Consider the following 21,890-nt stretch of genomic DNA (forward strand, 5'->3'; position numbering starts at 1 on the left):
CCCCTCCAGATGGGTGGAAACAGTATTAACATTTGCTCATCAGCCCATGGCGCCTGTCCACACCACTCTACTGCTGTCCCGCGCTAACTGCTAAGCCACACGACCTCCTTTTAGTCCTCATCGAAACAGTGGGATTTATGTTGACCGTTTTATCCATCTCCTAAGTTTCCTGGAGGCTACTCTTCCCTGGCTGTTTTTCTATATCTTTGTTCTCTCTGTTGACTGAGTTTTGGTCCCTCTAATAGCCTCCTCTTCCTTCACCAAAGCTGTAAACCTCAGCATTTACTGGGCCCTTCCGCACCACTGCTCTTAGCTTTCAACTGTCCTCTAACTCTGTTACCTCCACCTCCGTCTGTAGAAGCCGTCTGTTTTGCTCTGCCACTGCTCCTGCCTTCAAGCTTCCAACGTTTATTTTCCTAAATAAAAAGCGTGTACTTTATTTTGCCTTTGATATTGTGCTAGTATCGTGGTTGTTTTCTCTCTTTAAACTTGACCACATTCCTACTGGAATTATCTTTCTGAGCCATAAAGCATTGCTTCTATGCTTTCCTTTACCTCCTACAGGATAGGCTGCAAATTGTGTAGTCTTCCTTGTGATCTTGACAGCCTGGTTCCAGTCTCAGTTTCCAGGCTCATGTGCATGAGCCGTTTCACTCAATATTTCTGCCATGGAGAATATGACCACCCACCTATTAACACCTGCGCGTGGTGTCTAGAAGGCACTGTAAGCAAAATGCTCCGCTATCTTCTCCTCCATCTGAGGAAATAGTAACTCCATCCATCTGATTGCAGAGGCCAAAGTCTTATCATCTTACTTATCTCCCATTTTCTCACGTCTCCGTGTCTAACCCATCAATAAGTCCTTCAAAGAATCTGATCACTTTGCTACTTCCACACAGCACTCTTCATCTCTTCCCTGGTTTACAGGATGGCCTCCAAACTACTGGTCTCTGTCTGTTTCCAGAGAGCAGCCAGAATAACCCTTCTAACCTGCAAGTCAAGTTGAGTCACTCTTTTGTTGAAATGGTGTTTCATTTCACTCTGTAAAAGCCAAATCCAGTTGACAAGGGCCTATTGATCTGTTCCTCCTCCTCCAACGCTCCAACCTCATTTCCTCTCCACATAGTCCTGGGCCACACTTCTCTTCCTTCATACAGCAAGCATGGCCCTGCCTTGGGCATTTGTGCTTGCTGTTACCTCTGCCTGGAATGCTTTTCATTTATCCATTTGACTCTTCCCCTCTCTTTCTTTAGGCCTATGTTCAAATTTCAGCTTATCAAAGAGGTCTAGCCTAGCCACCCTGTGTAAAATAGTAAACTTCCTATCCCCCATACTTCCTAAACCTTTAATTTGATATACACTGAGTGGCCAGATTAGTATGCGATCAGAGATCATAATAATCTGGCCACTTAGTGTATATGTAAAACACTATATAGATTATATATTTATTTGTTAGTTTATTTTCTATTTTTCTTTACTAGACTGTAGCCTAAGTCTTCATCTGTGTTCATTAATATAATTCCACTTGAGCATAGACCAGTGTTTGGTACATAGTAGGGTGTTCAAAAAATATGTACTGAGTCAAGATATCATGGCTCCTTCAGTGGTAAAGCCAGGATTGAAACTCAGCTTTATCAGACTTAGATGACCATACTCTTTAAAGTATTTCATTTTATTTGTCCGTAAAGTTTCCATAAGCTTCTGTAGTCACCTCTATTATATAACTTAGCAAGATGTATTGTGATTATGTTTCACATGTCTTTCTCTCCCACTATTTCATATTTGCTTTTCTCTAGGGTGAGAGACACATCTTATTCACACCTGTCACATCTAGTATTACATGCTATTATTTATTATTATTACATGAGATTGGAAATAAAGAGTCTTTTCTGCTGATCCTACTTTTTACCAAGCACCCCCAAAGGAAGGGATTTTTGTTCCTTTCCTTATCCAGCAACAAGGAGCCGGAGAGATCTATGAAATTGGGCTCATTATGCTGCATACTCTACTAGGTATAAAGCAACTATCACCATGAGACTGAAGTTCTCCACTTTAATTTTGATTTTATGAAATGGCAAAACTGTTGCAAAGGATTTCTCTGGAGGCTTGTAATTTAGGACTTGAGCACATAATAGAGAACCAGTTAAACTTGCAGGAGGTGTTCCCAGCACACGGTCCTTCTGTAACCAACAGATCCCTTGTGTCATATTCTCCACCCACTTCTTTGTTTCTGCTTATACCTCATAATGCGTTTTCATCATTTTGTTGTCATTTTAGGTCATGGAAGTAGTCTGCTAATAACTTGATATTAATAATGTCTTTATATGGGTACTGCATCTTGGTAGGGAGCTCAGAGAATTGTGCTTCTGGGATGTCGTGAAGTGTGATGGGCAGCTGAGTGCCTTCTGCAACCCAGAGGTATTATTGGTTCAGAGGAAATACATCTTTGAGGCTAATATTAACTGTCTTTCTTCAATTCCCTATATAAATATGTTTGGAAATATTGCATTGATGATTGGAAGCTGTCAGGATACCATGCACAATAATGTGGTTAAAGGGTATTAGGCAATCTTTTTGAATACCGAGAAGCTATTCTGATTAACTTGTTCAATAATAACTTTGAAGGCAATATATTCAGGAGCATGTATTTATCTCCAACCAAGTAATTAAAATGCCAATCTTCTCTATAATTTCAGAAATCTCAGCCTCCTTAAAAAGCCCTCAAGAGCCTCACCATCATTATTCAGGTAGGATGCACATGCACAGCCACATGTCAACGGAGCTAAACATCTGTGATTCTGCATTTGTACCTGTGTACAAATTTGTAGCATCAATATGGTTCCCAACTCAAAGAGTTGTTTGCTCTGATGGGAAGAACATTTAGATTTCTTACCTTGCCATTGACGTGGGAAACAAGATTTAAGAGAATTTGGATTTTAAAAAATTTTTGAAAATTTTTCCCCCCGTGTATTGGCAAGCTCATATTGCGAAAGGGAAAGATGATCTTGAGATTGACAAATTCATTATAAGCTCAAAGCCAGCCCAGAGGCAGAGTTCTCCAAATTTTGGATTAGGAAAGAGACAGGCCTGAGACTAGCTTTTGGAGGGAGGGTTTTATACCCTCAGTGAACGTAACCACTGAATGAATGCCAATGCCGCAGAGTAAGTTCAACAGAGACACCTTACAAGGATGTTATTAAGTAAGGGGTCAAGCCTCTTAACTCTCTTAAGCAACATACCAACTTCACAGTGCTTCAGTTGTCTTTATTTCAAAGTGGGAATCATTGTATTTGACCTTCCTGGGGAAAAATCTGCCAAAATGGGCTAGTTGAGAATTAAGAGGGAAACACTAAAAATGCAAAGCAGTGTTAACAATCAACAGGGCTCGTGCCATTGGGTGGTCTTTTGGGCATCATTGCTTGCAGCACTGAGATAATAATGGGCAAGCTTTTTACACAATCTAAAGCTTGGTACGTGAGTGAGAGTGTAATGGTGTGATAATTACCGTTATTCTTATTATATCAAGGTCTTACGTTTGGGGTCCAGCACTAGACTCAAATCCCCCTACTTCAGGGGTCCTCAAACTTTTTAAAGTGGGGGCCAGATCACGGTCCCTCAGAGAGCTGGAGGGCCGGACTATATGAACTACTAATTCCTACTGTAACACCTCGGCTGCGCTCACTGCCCAAAAAACCTGGTGGGCCGGATCAGACTCCTCTGCGGGCTGCATGTGGCCCGCGGGCCGTAGTTTGAAGATGCCTGCTACTTGGTGAATAGTGCTTTGATGGATTCCAGACTCCACATTCCAGGCCTTATCACAGAATCTTTCAGCTCAGCTGTAGACCCTCATTTTGACTAGTTGTCAACTTAAGAAAGTCTCTGCTGAGGAATACTGGTAACTCCTATTTTGATCTGTTAGGATATGGCTCTTAACAGGAAAATGCAGACCACTTGCTTCTAATTAAAATTGGTCTCCAGCTCTCTCTGGGAAAAGAAGGTGAACTGTGCAAAGCCAACAGTAGATGTCCCCACAGTCCACTGTGCATTAGATTTGCTCCTGGAAAAAAAAAGCAGGGATTGAAGACCTCAGGTTAAAATGCGTTTTAAAAGGAAGTTTTATATTTGTCTGAACTAATGTGTGATTTGGTGTTCAGGAGGGTGAAGGTGATAGCCCTCCCACAGACCATGTTATATAATATCAAACCATTTGTTCTTAAGATTGGGATATCCTGTTTAAGGCATACTTGAAGTACTATATAATATTTTTGATAAAGGTAAATATTAGGGGTCTTGAAAATGAAATACTTTGGCATTATAAGTGTATCTATATATATATTTATATATATTATTAATTAATTAATTAATTAATTAATTAATTTTATTGATTATGGTCTCACATAATTGTCCTTATCCCCCCATTCCCATCCCAACACCTTCCCTACCAATGCCCCCACCCCCCTGTTGTCCATGGCCACTGGCTAGGCCCATATGCATGCACTCAAGTCCTTTGGTTGATCTCTATAAGAATATATTGATGTGTGGAGGCTTGCTGTGGATTCAGCCCACTGATGCATACTAAAAAACAGTTACTCTGTCTTTGTTTGCAGCCATTGAAAGGAACAATTTAATGAGGCTTTCTCAGACTATACCATTTACACCCATCCAACTGTTTGGTGAGTGCGTTTCTACCTTCTTGAGGCTATGCCAAGGGCAGAGGCATAACACACGAGTAAATCAAAGGGGGAACCACTTACATCACTTTAGTTGAAAAGTTTGTTTTGCCAATGGTTGTAGTTTAGTGAGATTAATTTTCTAAAATGGAAACTCTTGTTAACCACTGGCTGGCATCTAGAATCAAAGTCTAATACCATGGGGATGGGACCTCTAATGAGCAGCAGTTGGGAAAAAAGCAGCAGTGTTGCACCTGGCACTCACTGATTTAAGGCTGGAAGCAAGGAGGGATGAAAAGAACCAACGAACCATGTGTAATAAACATGGAAGAAAGCGATACATGTCAATACAGTAAAAGCTGACAAGCATCTGAAGAGAAATGCTTAGTATATTGTTTTTTATTTGTTTTATTTTGTGGAGACTAGTTGCTCTTAGCTCAGAGAGCACACATCATTTTTAAAGGCTGGAGTAGTAAAGAAAAACAAGCTCACGTTAGCCGAGGCTACCAGAGTTTCCCTGTCAGGCCAATCGACAGTACAGTAAGGGCCCCCACACTGTCCTGGATGCTGATCCTCCTCACAGTCCCTATGTGGGGAGAGATCAGGTGGCTTCTGACTGTGGATACAGAGGCCTTCTCTTTCCTCATGGCTCCACGGCTGGCTTTGCAACCCAGTAACTCTGTTCTAAATCTTCTCAGTATTTAGAACTCCAGAGAGATATTCAAGTGGCATGTATCCGGGCACTAAGAATAAATAATTGAAAATATGTTACTAAGCATTTACTAAACGTGTTTTTTTTTTTTTTTTAGCAGTTTAGTGCAAGAATGAGCAAATAGATTCCTTTCTTGGTAAACTAGTTACAGTGTATATACACACACACACACACACACACACAGAGTCATTTGTGGCAGAGGTGAAAGGAGAAAATGAAACACAGGCTGGGCAGAAGTTGTGTATAGAATATGTTACTTCTGTTATGAAGCAATAAATACTTCAGTTAGATGGGATCTAACTGTTATATGGGGTTACCTGTTTAAATTGCCGGAACGTGGAAGCTATATAGCAGTTAAAGAGCATTTTGTGTCTAAATTATTTTTTAAGTGGGATTGAGTTTATATCCGAGGTTCTAGCTTACATTAGACAGATTAACATAGTTAATCTTTTTAACCCAAAGAGATGGGTGCTACATTTACTCCCATTTTACTGATAAAGGAAGTAAGGCTTCAAGTAACAAAGGTAGGGGCCAGTGTCTCTAGGATGTGACTTTGACTCTGTCTAACTCAGCTGGGTTAGACTATGCATTCTCAACAGGGGTGATGTCATCCCCAAGAGTGCAAAACATCCTTTTCTTTTTATGTATAAAGCACAGATACACAGTATATCTTTGGTATTAAAATGTAATGGGAGGGGCAATTAGAAAAAAAAAGTCTAATAATGTTTATAAGGGAGATAATGAAAAACTTGGGGTTAAACTATCTCTCTAGAAGTATTTGTCTTAACTATATTGCTTTTGTCCAGCTATATATAGTCTATAATAAGAACAACTTAATTCTTGGGTATCATCTGATGCTTTGTCCCTTCTCCCCCTCTCTTTACTGGACAATAAATAGCATAACAACATGGCCAGATCCATGTCTTCATTTTCTAGCCGTTCCTGTATAGGTGAAATTCTCATTCTCTTCTGATCATTTGGGAAACCGAACTGATTCTGAATTGATCTTTAGGATGCCCTTCATATCACAGGCCTGAGATCTCACTGAATGCCTCACCTGCACTTCTCTTTGCAGCCGGGGAAGAGGTAACTGTCTACCGGCTGGAGGAGAGTTCCCCTTTGAATCTCGATAAAAGTATGTCCTCCTGGTCCAAGCGTGGGAGGACTGCCATGATCCAGGTGTTGTCCCGAGAGGAGATGGACGGCGGCCTCCGCAAAGCCATGAGAGTCATCAGCACCTGGTCTGAGGATGATGTTCTCAAGCCAGGGCAGGTTTTCATTGTGAAGTCCTTCCTTCCCGAGGTTGTGCAGACATGGCACAAAATCTTCCAGGAGAGCACTGTGCTGCATCTCTGCCTCAGGGTAAGTTAGACACCCAGCGCCCAGAGAGACCCGCCAAAGAAAGGAGATCTGGCTTCACTTCAAAGGCTGTTATCTTCAACCCAAAAGATAGCCTAGTTAGTTTTGTTTTTTAATATATTTTTATTGATTTCAGAGAGGGATGGAGAGGGAGAAAGAGAGATAGAAACATCCATGTTGACAGAGAATCATTGATTGGCTGCCTTCTGCACACCCCCTGCTGGGGACGGAGCCTGCAACCTGGGCATGTGCCCTGGCCAGGAATTGATCTATGACCTCCTGGTTCATAAGTTGACACTCAACCACTGAACCACACCAGCCAGGTGGCCTATTCTTTCTTGGAAGTAGTGGTATCTTGTTAATTTTGTTTTTGTAGAGCTTTTGCTTTTGGAGTGGGGAGTGATAGGAGTTGAATAAGGCTGAAAATTACACTTGCTGGGCCTCTAGTAATTCTGTGATCATTAGTGATAGTAAACCAATATTTTGATTAATACTCTCTATTTTGTAGGAAATTCAACAACAAAGAGCTGCTCAAAAACTAATCTATACCTTCAATCAAGTGAAACCACAAACCATTCCCTATGCACCAAGGTGAGGAAATAATTGGCACCCGGCTCTTCATGTTAAGTAGGAATTTCTACCAATTCTTCTCAGCCTCTTCTGAGAAATACAAGGCCCACGGAGAAGTCTTCTCTAAGACTTCATTGTTGAGCTCTTCTTTCCAGAGTTCTGGAGACTGTAAGAGAGAACTAGCCATCAGGGATGCAGAAATCACTGAACTCGTGTGAGTGGGGGTGAGAAGTTCACGCAGAGGCCAGGACTGACCTCTCTTGTGTGAAAAGGCAGATCCCTGCTGTAGTTACTAATGTCCAGGAACATCATGGCAGAAAAACATTTCTGTTTTAAGCATAGTTTCTTTCACTAACATCTTACAGAAATGAAAAACATCTAAAGAACGAACCATTATTACGTTCACTTGAGTGCCTCCATATACTTGCATTCATTTAGTAAGACAGCTCGTAATTCAGTGCTGAGGACTTATAGCCAAGCTTTATTGCTTACTTTACAAGGAATATTACAGCACGTGGTAGGGAAAGTTGAGTTTAGTACTCATAAAGGAGCTGGGACACTTCCTGAAAGAAAGGGAGGTGGGAAAACCCCTCCATCACCGCATTCCATAGAAAGGCAAGGGCGTGTGCGCTGAGGCTGCACCAGACCAGAGTTAGGGGATCTCTCCTGCCGCCGACCATTCAGTAATGTAAGTTCCACCTTTGCTGCCTCCTCGTAGGTTCCTAGAAGTTTTCTTAATCTACTGCTATTCCGCCAACCAGTGGTTCACCATTGAGAAGTATATGATGGGGGAGTTCCAGAAGTACAACAACAACAATGGCGATGAAATTGCCCCCAGCAACACCCTGGAGGAGCTGATGTTGGCTTTCTCTCACTGGACCTATGAGTATACTCGGGGAGAACTGCTGGTTTTAGATTTGCAAGGTGATTGATAACCTAGGACTTCATACAACAAGCCCAAGGCCAGGTTCAGGAAACACTGACTACGGATTGCTTTCCCCATGTCATAGTTACCTACATTTGACCTCAGCTCTTTCTTTACTGAAAGCCATGGTGAAGATCTTTCCATGGAGATACTCCATGGCGTCCCTTTTTTTTTCTTTTTTTTTTTTTAAACTTGAAAATGGAAAGATGATTATTTTTTTCTGAATTTATTTATTATTTGTGAAACTGTTCTGAGTGGCAGTAACCAGACAGGTGTCCTAAGAGATCTTGCAAGAACCAGGATGGGTAATGAATGAAGTTGTTCTGTTTAGTTTTGAAGGGAGGTGGGGGCCATTTATTTCAGACATTGCACAATGATGACCGTGAGCACTTATTATGTTGATTCCCACCGAGACCTAGGGAAAAAGATAGGCAGATGATTAGAGGCCTAACATAAACAGCAAAAACTTTGATCTAAAGGGAGATTGACTTTTGCACCAAGTTTGCTAGGCTTATGGCTTTATCTTGGACTTAGAACATTAAGTATGCATTTATACACATAGGAAAGTTTAATTTCCCTGCATTTTTCATGATTTCGATCTCATTGCTTTAGCAATTTATAATTTAGCTTGCTCTCTTTGCTGTGTGGCTTGATATGACAGTTCACAAAAGTACAGGCTCAGTCTGAGAGGGCGTAAGGCACTCTTATTGAATGGAAAGAAGCCTTTGATCAGCGCATCTCCCCACTACCTCACATGTGACCGATAATCCTGCAGCAGGAAACAGAGAGTCTCAGGCACGCTTTCCTTTCGGGGACAGGACGAAATATGAATTAAGGTCAAAGTTTAGTCCCTTGGCTCACTGGGGCTTTTTTAAATAAGGGATTTAGACCAGGAACGTTCATAAAAATTATCTCATTTAATCCCAGAAGCAGCACCTCAGGGTAGATATTATGGGGAATTTAAGCACAGAAAGTTTAAATAACTTGCCCCAGGTTGCACAACTACTTAATGGTGGAGCCAGGATGCAGGCTTAAGCTGTTTTGACCATCTATTCTATCCTTAATCATGCTATGGTTCATTGAAGCAGATTGGGCCTTTTTCTTGTTCTCTCCCTTTCCCACCTGTTCAGTCCTGGGATTCTGTGCTGAAAGCCAGGCTTGGAGATGGGACAGTTGAAATGGGCAATCCTGGGCATTGTGAGCAAAGCCATTTTGGTTAAAATTGTATCATGTGCTCAAGGGTGTGTATCTACTTTTTAAACTGCACATAAGCTCTTCTGTCCTTTCAGATCTGTGCTGTTCACAGGTTATATTTCTAACCCTCAAGCACAATATTTTAGGAAGCAGTATAAACAAAGTTAAAACAGTCAAGATGATTCATCTTTCAAACCAGGAAGTCCATGATCTATGTAAGCCCAGCATACTCATTCCCAAGGCATCTGCTTTGGTAGCTCATGTTTGGGAGAGCTTGATGTTTTTCATCTGCACTTAAGTGTCTGTGCTTTGAGTTTTGGGTGGAGTTTTTAAAAGAAAAAAAGAAACAAACAAAAAAAACAACCACCAAAGAAAAACTTTAAGGAATTAATGATGACTCTTCGGTGTGTTTTGTATTTCACTTGAATAGGCTTTTGTTTAATGATGTTTATGTTTGGGGATTTTTATGTCTCTTAGTAATCCAGAGTGACATTAAACAGAACAAATGTCGCATTGGTCGTGTTGTGGGGAGAAGGGAATTAATTTTATTCTTTTACTGGGCAATTATGTGAATTGCAGAAACAGGCCACTCCAAATAAACTATGTCAAAACACTGACCTTCAAAGAAGGGAAGCGAGGACACCATCGATTGAATGTGAAGAAACTGAGATACTGGAGAGCTTTGGTCAGTTGGTTCAGCCTGAACTTATGGAAGAACACAAATCCTAAAACAGGAATTATAAGCAGTTATAATACCTGTACTACTAGCTGACATTTACTAAGTACTTATTTTGTTCTAATGGAAAAGAAAAATGGGAAGAACCTAATATTTTCTTAAACTGTCATAATCCTGTTGGCACCAGATGTAGACAGTGTGTAACCTCAGTCACATTGCTTCTTCTCTTTGAACGTCAACATACTCATTGGTAAAATGAGGGTATGAGGATGCTAATACTTTGCTTTCATGATTGCTACGAATTAGAGAAAATAAAATTAGAATGTCTGGTATGTATAAGTAGAAAATGAATGATGGGTGTTACTATCAATAACTGTGAATACACCCCTAACACATTCACTTGGGGCCTAAAAGTTTACAATAGCCTAAGAGGAGGTTGAGGCAGACAGCATTAACTAAAATTTTCCCACATACCCAGACAATTTTTATACTATGGTTAATTCACATGTTGTTTGGTTGATTACAGGGTAAATGGAGGTTTAAAGAAAGAATTAAAATTTGATTATTATTTTCTGGAAATCTGAAAAAATGAAATTCCCATGTGTTAAGTGAATTTTCTTTCTTCCTTGGAGGTGTTGGAGAAAATCTGACAGATCCATCTGTTATAAAACCTGAAGACAAACAGTAAGTTAATTTATTATGCTATCTTTTAGAAAATTGCATTTAACAATGTACATGGTTTTCAAAAACAATTTTTAAACATTTATATTTCTTGTCTCGATCCTAGAAAGATTGTGGGGCTGCTTTTATCTATACATCTTTATCTATATCCATACCTTTATTCTCTATATTATATATGTATGTATATATTTGTATATACTAGTATATTAACTATAATACAATAAAATACAATAAGGTTTAAAATACAGTATTTTAAAGAAAGCATATATTAGGAAATGGGGGCAAAAAGACAATATGGAGATAACGTAAGATTAAATCTGGAGTTAACTTAGTACACATAAGTGGAAGTTATAAAGACCAATGCAGTAGGGAGAACTTTGTTGCAGATTTGACTCTTGAGTTTTTCATTGACCCAGACAAAAGAGAAGCACAGGCTAGTGCAGCCTTTCTAGGCTTTGATGTGAAAAACAATTAATGTCATAGGAGAAGCACAGCTTCCTTTGTTGTCCGCACAATGGAGCCATTGCACCTTCTCTCAGGCAGCATCTTCCATCACATGCCTGTAAAATGAAGGTTGGGCCGAAACCTGTTTGGCTCAGTGGTAGAGTGTCGGTCTGAGGACTGAAGGGTCCTGGGTTCGATTCCGGTCAAGGGCATGTACATTGGTTGCGGGAACATCCCCGGTTGGGGGTGTGCAAGAGGCAGCTGGTTGATGTTTCTCTCTCATCGACGTTTCTAGCTCTCTATCTCTCTCCCTTCCTCTCTGTAAAAAAATCAATAAAATATATTAAAAAACAAACAAACAAACAAAAAAACACGAAGGTTGGGGCATAAAGTGCTCTACTCAGTACTGGCAAGTCTGTGAGGGGTCAGAACACTAGGGCTTAAATATGGAGCATCAGACTGTCTGTTAATGAAAGGCTAAATTTATCGATAAATTATATGGAGGGATGAGTCCTTTGAATTTCCGTGGTATTTTGCCCCCTAACCAGACTTTTGGGAAGACTTGGCAGTAGAGGATCGGAGGCTTTGTCCTTCTGTTAAAGGGGAAGAGAAAGAAAGAAGCAATGGTGTTGATTAAGGACTGATCAATATGGCGGGCGACAGTGGTTCTCAAACATGAGATTGCAGCATACTCACCAGGAGAACTTGTTAAAACACAGATTGCAGCCTCCGGCCTCCCCAGCCCATTTTCTGATTCAGTGGGTTTGTGGCGGGGCCAAAAATGTTAACAAATTCCCAGATGATTCTGGTGGTGCAGCTGACCCCGGACCACACTGGAGAACTGCTAACATGCAACATTGTTATTTCTTAGTTGTCCCAAGGGTCTATACTTGGCTCTGGATTGTAATATATTTATATAAAATTGCATAAGTGGGGGAATCTTATAAAATAAGATCTGAACATTTTACTTTCCCTCCCATAGGCCTCATACTGTAAATATTTATTGCTTTATGTTCTGTTCTTTTATGGAGTGACCTAATCTAAACATGGTCTCACCCAGCTAGCGTGGCTCAGTGGTTGAGTGTCAACCCATGAACTAAGAGGTCACGATTTGATTCCCATCTGGGCACATGCCTGGATTTTGGGCTTGATGCCCAGTAGGAGGCATTAATGATTGATTCTCTTTCATCATTAATGTTTCTCTCTCCCCCCCACCCCCTTTCCTCTCTAAAATCAGTAAAAAAAAAAAGGTATATTTACTTGTGGTCTGATCTGTAAGCTTGCATGCAGAGGTCCATCTAAAAGTATGAGCTATTTTTGTATACAAGGTGGGAACTGGAGACAATAAAGATGAACCTGCTACTCCTCTGCCTCCAATTCCTACTCTATCTGACCATGCCGTTTGTGTTGTGACTTTTAGGGCACAGATAAAGGCATTAGCAGAGCGAAAGTGTTTTTAGGGAAGACTATTATTTCTTCAGCAGCTCTGTGTGCTCAAGGGCTTGTAGTAGGGACCTGGTACCATAAGTACTTTATAATTTTGCAGTGAAAAAAAAAGTTGCGCATATATCGAACCAAGTTTTTGTATACTCTGTCATTTATTAAATTTTGACCTTTGGATGTGTCATTTAATATGACCTGAATAGTTCTATCTTTTAGAATTCTAAGATTATATTATCCCACTTGACAGTCGAGTACTTAATTGCATTCCATAGGCCAGTGGGTCTCAATTTCTATTAAGGTCACCTGGGAAAATTTAAAAAATAAGCTGCTCAGCATTGGCATCAAATCAGAATCTCTGAAGAGAGAGCCCTAATGTGTGTATGCTTAAAAAGTTCCTCATGTGATTCTAATGGACAGTCAGGTTTGGGAACCTCTGTCCCATATTTTTTATGACTTGAGGATAGAAACTCTGGAGCCTGATAGGATAGCATCCTGGTAGCATGCCTGGTTTTGTGAGGTCACCTAACTTTGGGTGCAGTTGGTCTTCATGGCAGAGGTAACTAGAAGTGCTATTTTTTTTTTTTTTTTTGCAACGGTGGCAGATGGCGCTGAACTAGTTCAGGGAGGCTCATATTTCAGATGCCTTCAGTGTGTTAATAAAGGTTGGCTGCACCAAGCATGGGCCACGGACCAATCACGTCTGAATCACCTGGGACAGTGGTTGGCAAACTCATTAGTCAACAGAGCCAAATATCAATAGTACAACAACTGAAATTTCTTTTGAGAGCCATCATTTTTAAACTTCTTCTGACACTTCTTCAAAATAGACTCGCCCAGGCCCTGATATTTTGTGGAAGAGCCACACATTGAAGGGGCCAAAGAGCCGCATGTGGCTCGCCAGCTGCAGTTTGGTGACCACGGACCTGGGACATTGTGAGAAATGCAGAATCTCAAGGCCCTCCCTAGAGCTCCTGAATCCGAGCCTGAATTTTCACAAGATCCTAAGCTGATTTGCTGTTATTTATTTATTTGTTTGTTTGTTTGTTTTTCTGTAATAATTGCCAGTTTTATAACTCTGGCTATGAGATCCAGAAATGATTTGAAGTTTACATTTTAATAGTTATTTCATCAAGAGTTTGGGTGCCCCATTACCCTTATAAACTGATTGCAAATTATTTCATTCTTACTTATTAAAAAATTTTAATTGTGACACAAGTTCATTAAAAAATACATATAAGCAAAAAGAGCCGAAACCGGTTTGGCTCAGCGGTAGAGCGTCGGTCTGCGGACTGAAGGGTCTCAAGTTCGATTCCGGTCAAGGGCATGTATATACATTGGTTGCGGGCACATCCCCGGTAGGGGGTGTGCAGGAGGCAGCTGGTCGATGTTTCTCTCTCATCGACATTTCTAGCTCTCTATCTCTCTCCCTTCCTCTCTGTAAAAAATCAATAAAAATATATTAAAAAAATACATATAAGCAAAAGGAAAACTCAGTTTTTTTCTGCGTTAATTTTTTAATAAGCACAGTTAATTTTTTTATGTATGTATACACACATGCACACACACACAATTTTGGATTTTTGTTGTACATATGTGAGCTGATATTAATTATGCTTTACAACTTACGTTACTTTACAATATGGATTGAACATATTTTCATATATTTGTGCATACATATGAAAAACAGACCTGGAGAATAGGTCAAAATATAAAATCCAGTAAGACGCCAAAAGAAAACCCAGAAGGTGATTAAAAGTAAAATGAAGGTCACTTAGCTGGTTTGGCTCAGTGGATAGAGTGTCGACCTGAGACTAAGGGGTCCCAGGTTCGATTCCGGTCAAGGGCATGTACCTTGGTTGCGGGCACGTCCCCAGTAGGGGGCGTGCAGGAGGCAACTGATCAGTGACTCTCATCGATGTTTCTAACTCTCTCTCTCTTCCCCTTCCTCTCTGTAAAAAATCAATAAAATATATTAAAAAAGAAAAAGAACAACAACAACAAAACTCAAGGCCTAAAGCGCACAGGAAAAGATCATCTGCGTGAATGTCTTTGCTTCCAATGCATCATCACAAACTTGTTTTTTACTCTTCTTATTTCTTCCCGAAGCCTTTCCATTTCATCTGCTCCTCTCAGCACTTCCTCAGGGTCCGAATGCCTAACGGGAGTGTCCTCTTTCAGAGCCTGCAACGTCAGCCCGCTTCCAAGCTTTCCTTCTTCCTGGCTTACACCTTCTTCGGAAGGCGGGGGCCTCCCTTGGCACATCTCCTGAACGGTGGTCTTCCTCGGCCTTTGGCATGTTCTGTGGTTCTCCTTCATTTTCTTCACAAGACTTTTGTACGTTGAGTATTTTTCTATTACTTCCTTTTCGAATGAATTAATCCCGAAAGCATCTGGGGCACTTTCCTTCTCCAGTAATAGGGAGCTGCTCTGATTTACTGTGATTAGAGTTTGGGAAGCCCCAGTGTAAGCAGGTGCTTTCACATGTTGTTTATTTTACTCTGAACAACACGGTCAGAGGTCAGCAGCTTCAACCCGAGTTCACTGAAGCCCAGGGAGGATGGCACCTTGCCCACCAGGAGGAGGGTCCATGAAAGAGAAGACATTTTTGTGGTGCAGATTCTGATCCTTACTGTCTTTGCTGCCTCTTAACTGTCCCCAGCCTTTTGCATGTGAAGACAAAGTCATCAGGCCTCCCCCCCCCCAACCCCCCCAATTTTCTCTAGCCACTTTTCTTCGTTTCTCAGGTCTTGAGCTGCAGTGAAGGCTGCCTCAGGTGTTGATAGTTTGGGACTAAATCTTTTCACTTATGCATTTGGGCATTTGACGATGTAAGTCTGTGCTTACACGGCTCTAATTAGTGCTTGCTTCCTTACATGTGGAACCAAGCCACCACCTGCTTTTCCTGTGCTGTGAAAAATCTGGAAAGCAGCTGTATTTACTTGTTTTTATCTTTAAAACTCCATTATCTGAGCCATAGCTGGTTTGGCTCAAAGGATAGAATGTCGGCCTGGGGACTGAAGGGTCCCAGGTCCGATTCCGGTTCAGGGCCTGGGTTGCGGGCTCGGTGCAGCCTGTCAATGATTCTCTCTCATCATTGATGTTTCTCTCTCTCTCTCTCTCTCCCCCTTTCTCTCTGAAATCAATACAAATATATTAAAAAAAAAACCAAAAAACAAAAAACCCTGAGATTGGCAGGTTACAAATATGCTTTAGGGTGTAGACGAAATGAATGTCCTTAATCCTCCTTCAGGAGCCCCCTCCCCGGCACAGGGAGCCAATCCCTGAGAGGTACGTTGACGGTAATTTTGATTCCTTTGCCTTACATTTCACAGAGCTCAGAAAGGAAAATGATTTAGCTTATCGTTTTTACCTGAGAACCAGGGTTGCATGTCCAAGCTGGGGGTTTCCTGTTTTTCTGGGAGGAAAGCACTAGCAGGTATGGAATGTGCAAGATTGACATATCCCAACAGGGTTCTGCCAGAGAGACGATGAAAGAAATTCTCTTCCATTTTAATGACTGAAAGAAACCACCATCATTTTTCACTTTATCGGCTTCACAGAGTTCTGGCACTAACTATCGAGTGATTCTTCCTTTTTGTTGCCACATTTGGTTCCACCTTATTTGAAGTGTTTATTTTTTATTTTTTTTTTACCAAAAGGACTGAAAAAAGAAGAATAGTTCACAAGAGGCAGCTTATGCAGCCTGGTAAATGCCACCAGAGCGGCCCTTTGTAAGGGCGATTGAGTGACCAGGAAAATTAATCCTGGGTGTCTGCTCACTTTGTCTTCCCAAGAGATTTCCTCCACCTTCTCGCCTCAGAGCAAAGAGGCAAACCGAGATCAAACTGACATCAGCCCTCATTCGGAGCTTGGCACATCTTCAGAGCAGCTACTGTTATTCTGCCAAAAGGAAGTGGAAATTGAGATAAATGTTCCAGTACTTGGATGGGGGGGAGGGGGGGGAAGTCCATTTTTTACATCACGTCCCTTTTGAAAAACCGCATTCCTTAGAAGCAAAGTTTATTGTTTCCTTTTGTGATAGTTTGCTTTTATTTCTTCTTAAGACGTGGTATTTCAGGGCGGTAATTAAGTTCAGATTTTAACATGTGCTCTTTCCACTCTGCATGTCATTAAAATAAAATATTAGCTTTCGTAAAGTTCCTTTGGAAGTGTTTCTGGGTGCTGTGCTCCATGGCGTGCCGACTGTCAGCCCGAGGAGTGATGGTGTGGTGATCTGATAACGGATGAACGCTGGTCCTGGAACCTGCGGAGGATCGATTATAATTACAGCATCCAAAATGTGCCACATACATACTGATTCTGTTTGTGACTTCTGCCACCTACATGCAGCATATGTCGTTTGCTTCCACAAAACCACAGCAATCTTGTCTTTCCACAAAGAGCCCAGCCACAGCGGCTCACAGAGTAGAAAACAGATACTGAGAGCCAGTTGTAAGGTTTTGTCTGGCATTTGTTTTCCAGGACATGGTCATATTTAGAAAGACATTTGGGTTTGAAAGAATATATATGAATCCTTTTAGAAGGTGTGTTTCAATAGCAAATTAACTTTATACCTTACCTTTTGGTGTGTAGAACATTGGGCAGCCACTGTCATTCCGTCAACCCATACGCATTAAAGGGGGTCTCAGGGCATTTTTTTTTATTGTATGTTTTTCTTTAAAATTAAGGTATTATATGTGTACATATCTTTCCATTGAGGTCTCAGGGTATTTTGGTGTAGCGTGGTACGCAGAAAAATTCCCTCTTCCATCAGATTAGTGCTAAGATGAATTTCACAGTCCGTCTTGGTGTTGAGCACACAGATCTGAGCGCATTTGAATTTTAAATTCGCAAACCTAAAGTTGTTTCCTCAAAGTGCGCTGTGCTTTGTTAGCTCCCTCAAGTTTGCCTGGTTACTACGGGAGACTGCTCGGTAACTCCGAGAATCCTAGCCGGGCTCCTTTTTCTTAGCTGGGATCTAATTGATATTCTGATTATTTCCTCCAGATCCAGAGGAATGGTGTTTGGACCAGCCAACTTAGGGGAAGATGCAATTAGAAACTTCATTGCAAAACATCGTTGCAACGCCTGCTGCCGGAAGCTCAAACTCCTGGGTATGGCCCACACAGTTCTACTTTATTATTATTATTCTTTTTTTTCTTTTCTAAGGAGAGCTCTCATAGAACAGCAGCCATTGTAACCAGGGACAGAGTAGAAAATCTACATCACATTTTTATTTCCTTCACAGTGGAGGCCTGACTTTCTGACTGTAGATTTTTTTTTTTCAAGTCTCTAAAAGGGATTAAAAGGACAGGGATTTACGTCAGGTTCTGCCCAAATGCGTTAGAACGCTGGGCCCAACACTGGGCACGGACTGTCCGAGGGGAACGTCCTACAGGCGAATTGGGGAGGAAGTGGACTGAGGCAGGTCTCTGCGCCACTCCCCACCCTTGGGTCCTGGGTGTGCTGCCCACAGGATTTCTGTTCTATTTTTAAAAAAATATACTTTATTGATTTTTTACAGAGAGGAAGGGAGAGAGATAGAGAGCTAGAAACGTCGATGAGAGAGGTGTGCCCGCAACCAATGTACATGCCCTTGACCAGAATCGAACCTGGGACCTTTCAGTCCGCAGACCGACGCTTTACTACTGAGCCAAACCGGTTTCGGCAGGATTTCTGTTCTATTTTTATTTACTCATTAGATGCTGGGAGGGTGGGGAATGGAGGGAAGCACAGCTGTCAATTAAAATAGTGCCTTTGACTATAAAAACCTGCCGCTTTAAACACACATGTCTGTATTTTCAATGATCTGCTGATATCACACACTTTTTCTGAAACCAGGATAGCCACCTCAGAGAGTGTGCCTCACATGAAAGCAAGCAGCTGGAGGTCTGTGCTCCCCACGTGGCAGCCTCAGCTCTGTTCCATTCTTTCCTTTTATCTCAGAAGGGACACTTTATGTCTGTCTCAGCTTGCTCACTGTTTTCCTTAGATCAGACCCAACTCGCCCTTAAAATGGAATTTCACGTATTTTAAGCAGAGTGTCCTTTCCTGCCTGCTAACAAGTGGTCACATCCTGAATTGGAAATCAGTAAAAGATCATTGTCCATTATAACTTGGGATGAAGTGGGTGTAAATTTACAACAAAAAAAGGGCAATTTCTAACCTTCTTAGTGTTAGAAGTAGGACATTGTCCAGATGCTCTTTTGGGCAAGATATAGCAAAGGACTGGGATTCGGAGCAAGCTTCTGGTTCCGGTGCGAAGTAGCCTGTTGGACAGTGGTGGTGGTCAGGGTTATACGTGGGGTGGGGTGGTCAGACGGGAGCAGCAAAGCGGGACGGCGGTCACTCTCATCTTCTCGCTGCCCAGGACTTGCTCTCACAAACTACACAGCAGACCTGGGCAAAGAGGTCAGTGCCCAGCACGTTGGCTGAGCTGCCCGCTGGCATCCTCTCTGGTCAGAAGGAACCCAGGAAGGAGATAGGCTGGACTGAGGGTCCTGTGGGAGGCAGATGCTGACATGTAACCTTTTACTAGCTACATATCTACTTATTTTTAAAGACAGAGTTTAGGATACAAAGATGTGACCTTGGGATTCAGTTTTCTCACCCATACGCTCGGGATAATAGCACCAATCTCATTAAGTTGGTGTGAGGAATGAGGTAATATCTAGATATGTCAATAACTTTCAGTTATTATTGAACCATAACTATGTTTATGCCCAGATAATCCCCATTTTTAAAAACCCTGACCTGAGGATATACTTAGAGGAAGAGATAGAGAGAAAGAGATAGATAGATAGATAGATAGATAGATAGATAGATAGATAGAGAGAAATATTGATCAGATGTCTTCCATACATGCCCCCATGTGAATTGAATGGGCAGCCTTTTGGGATGATGCTAAACCAACTGAGCCATACTGGCCGGGCCAAATAATACATATTTAATTAAAAATATACAGAATATATGTTTAAAGCTAACAGATTTAATATAACACAAAATGTACATAGACATTGAAAGCCCATTTTCTTCCTTACATTTCTCCCCAAAGATTGCCCCCTATTGATGTTTTCTGTTGCTTATTTCCTTTTCAAATGGAAGACGGAGGCTTTAGGAAGCTCAGGATCCAATAACTGGATGAAGCTTTCAGAGCCAGCATCACCCGAGACGAGAACAGCTTTGTGGTAGAAAGCTGACTACTGAAATCTTGAGATCACCATTTGGGCTGAACTCCTTGCCACTTGTTCAATGGTGCAATGCCCTGTTCCCAGTTTGGCCTCACTGAACTCTAGCCAGGTTATGCCTTAGAGGGCATTTCATTGCATCAAATAGCCAAACCTTTCCTTCCTGGCCCCAGTGAGCACAAGCCTAAAACAGCATTGGGGGGTTCGAGTCACACATGGCCACGGGGCAGGTGGTTCAGGCGTGGTCGATAGTTTGAATTTTATATATTGGTGTCCTGAGGAAGCTCTGTGCTGAGTACTGAAGAAAGCTTCCATTTCTGTTGATGTGTGTGAGCACCATGCTTTTTATTTTTTATTTTTATTTTTTTATTTAATGTATTGATTTTTTACAGAGATGAAGGGAGAGGGATAGAGAGTTAGAAACATCGATGAGAGAGAAACATGGATCAGCTGCCTCCTGCACACCCCCCACTGGGGATGCGCCCACAACCAAGGTACATGCCCTTGACCAGAATCGAACCTGGGACTCTTCGTTCCACAGGCCAACGCTCTATCCACTAAGCCAAACCGGTTTTGACAGCACCATGCTTTTGAGGAACCACATAACCATCTTAATTGTCTTCCTTGCAGATTTGAAAAGGAACGACTATTCCCCTGGAAGGATAAATCCCACCTTTGGACTTGAAAGCAAAGTAGAACCAGGTGAGGGGCCTCCAGCAAGGGAAAGGGGTGGTAGTCCTTCAGAAGACCTCACTCGATTGTAAAAGGGAAGTACGAAGATGATGCCCCTGTCCTCCCTCTCGTGAACTAACTCTATGATAACAGAGGTTGATTGACAGAACACTGATTATAGCAAAGCTGTCAGGAAGCTGCCTTGCCTAAAGACCTCATTTGTGTGGGAAGAATGCGTTCTCCTAGACGTTGACCTGCGTGCAGGGTGCTGCAAATGTCATCCTCAGATTCCATGGGAAGACACCCGGAGGAGCCAGCTGGGATTACTGTTCCTTCACACCGCATTGCTTTAGCTGGTCTCAAAGATCCCTTGGAGCAGAATGCTGGCAGTAAAGAGTCAGGGAGATGAATTTATTTTCTCACTAAGTGTGCACACTGTAACCCCCACTGCTGTTCATCACCTCACCCACATACTGTATTTCTGTAGATAGATGTACAAAAAAAAGTTATTGGACTTCCTCCCTTCTCCTCTCCCAGTGTGGGACTTTGCACAGCAACAGCAAGGAACACCGTGGAATGAGGGTGTATTTGCACAGATTGAAGCACACTCCTGCATTGCCTAACCAGCAAAAAGTTAGTGTTCTGGTGAAGTGTTAATGGGTGGAAGTAATGTCATGGAATCATATATGATGCCTGGGCATTTCCGGTTTCTCTGAAAGAAGGGGAAAGGGAAATAAATGCCCTTACATCTTTTTTTTTTTTTTTTTTTTTTTTTTTTTTTTTTTTTTTTTTAAAGGAATGGGATATGCAAAACTAGATATTATTAAGAAATATTTTCCCTTCCCTTAAGCTCAGGGGTACAATTAATTAGAGAGTTGACTAAGCCAGCTTCTAAAACACCACTCACTTTTCTAAAGGTGTATGTATATTATTAAAAGCTGTATGTATTCTCCATTATGGGGAAAGATGGGTTTCTGATTGAAAATATGCTTTGAGGTGTTTGCTTCACTCCGGTGTAGAGTTCCGGTGGCTTAATGAGTGCTGGGTATATTTTAAAGCTGGCCCGAGAACAAGTAATCATTTTGGAGGCCTGAGGGAGGGGTCCTTAGAAGCTACACCTTACAGCACATTTGGGAGATCAGCCATTTCCCTTCTGCACTGTCAGGGATGCCCTACCTCAGAACAAGCGTGAGCCTTTCACACAAGGAGAGACGAAGGCTGGGATCCTTTCTCTCCTCCCCCCTGCATCTCCTTTTCCTTTATATAGTGTTCCAACCGACCAGCAGCAAACCTCAGTTTGAGAAAATTCACCTTCATCATTAGTCCTTACAATGGCCAGCTTGCTTTTTAGATGGAC

At 41.6% G+C, this 21,890-nt stretch overlaps 1 protein-coding gene and 1 long non-coding RNA gene across 14 annotated transcripts in view; both read left to right on the forward strand.

Moving 5' to 3' along the window:
* Window positions 1-21,299, forward strand: part of TRPM6 (transient receptor potential cation channel subfamily M member 6) — a 125,210-nt gene extending 103,911 nt beyond the window's left edge. For 8 of the 13 annotated variants that reach the window (XM_036433782.2, XM_036433787.2, XM_036433779.2 and 5 more), the window contains 8 exons: window positions 2,697-2,747; window positions 4,608-4,673; window positions 6,458-6,744; window positions 7,250-7,332; window positions 8,030-8,235; window positions 10,739-10,790; window positions 17,682-17,788; window positions 20,492-21,299. In XM_036433782.2, the coding sequence (XP_036289675.1) occupies window positions 2,697-2,747; window positions 4,608-4,673; window positions 6,458-6,744; window positions 7,250-7,332; window positions 8,030-8,235; window positions 10,739-10,790; window positions 17,682-17,788; window positions 20,492-20,625 (986 nt within the window). In that variant the 3' untranslated portion in view covers window positions 20,626-21,299. Of the gene's footprint in view, window positions 1-2,696; window positions 2,748-4,607; window positions 4,674-6,318; window positions 6,745-7,249; window positions 7,333-8,029; window positions 8,236-10,738; window positions 10,791-16,333; window positions 16,624-17,681; window positions 17,789-20,488 lie in introns of those variants that run through there. The other 5 variants (XM_036433780.2, XM_036433786.2, XM_036433783.2 and 2 more) reach the window with 5 other exon arrangements.
* Window positions 11,063-12,138, forward strand: LOC118716480. Its single transcript, XR_004987165.2, has 2 exons — window positions 11,063-11,360; window positions 11,610-12,138. It is a non-coding gene; the product is annotated as an uncharacterized LOC118716480 (long non-coding RNA).
* Window positions 21,300-21,890: the final 591 nt, after the last annotated feature.

This window comes from Pipistrellus kuhlii, unplaced genomic scaffold (genome assembly GCF_014108245.1).
Source record: "Pipistrellus kuhlii isolate mPipKuh1 unplaced genomic scaffold, mPipKuh1.p scaffold_m20_p_12, whole genome shotgun sequence".
NCBI lineage: Eukaryota > Metazoa > Chordata > Mammalia > Chiroptera > Vespertilionidae > Pipistrellus > Pipistrellus kuhlii.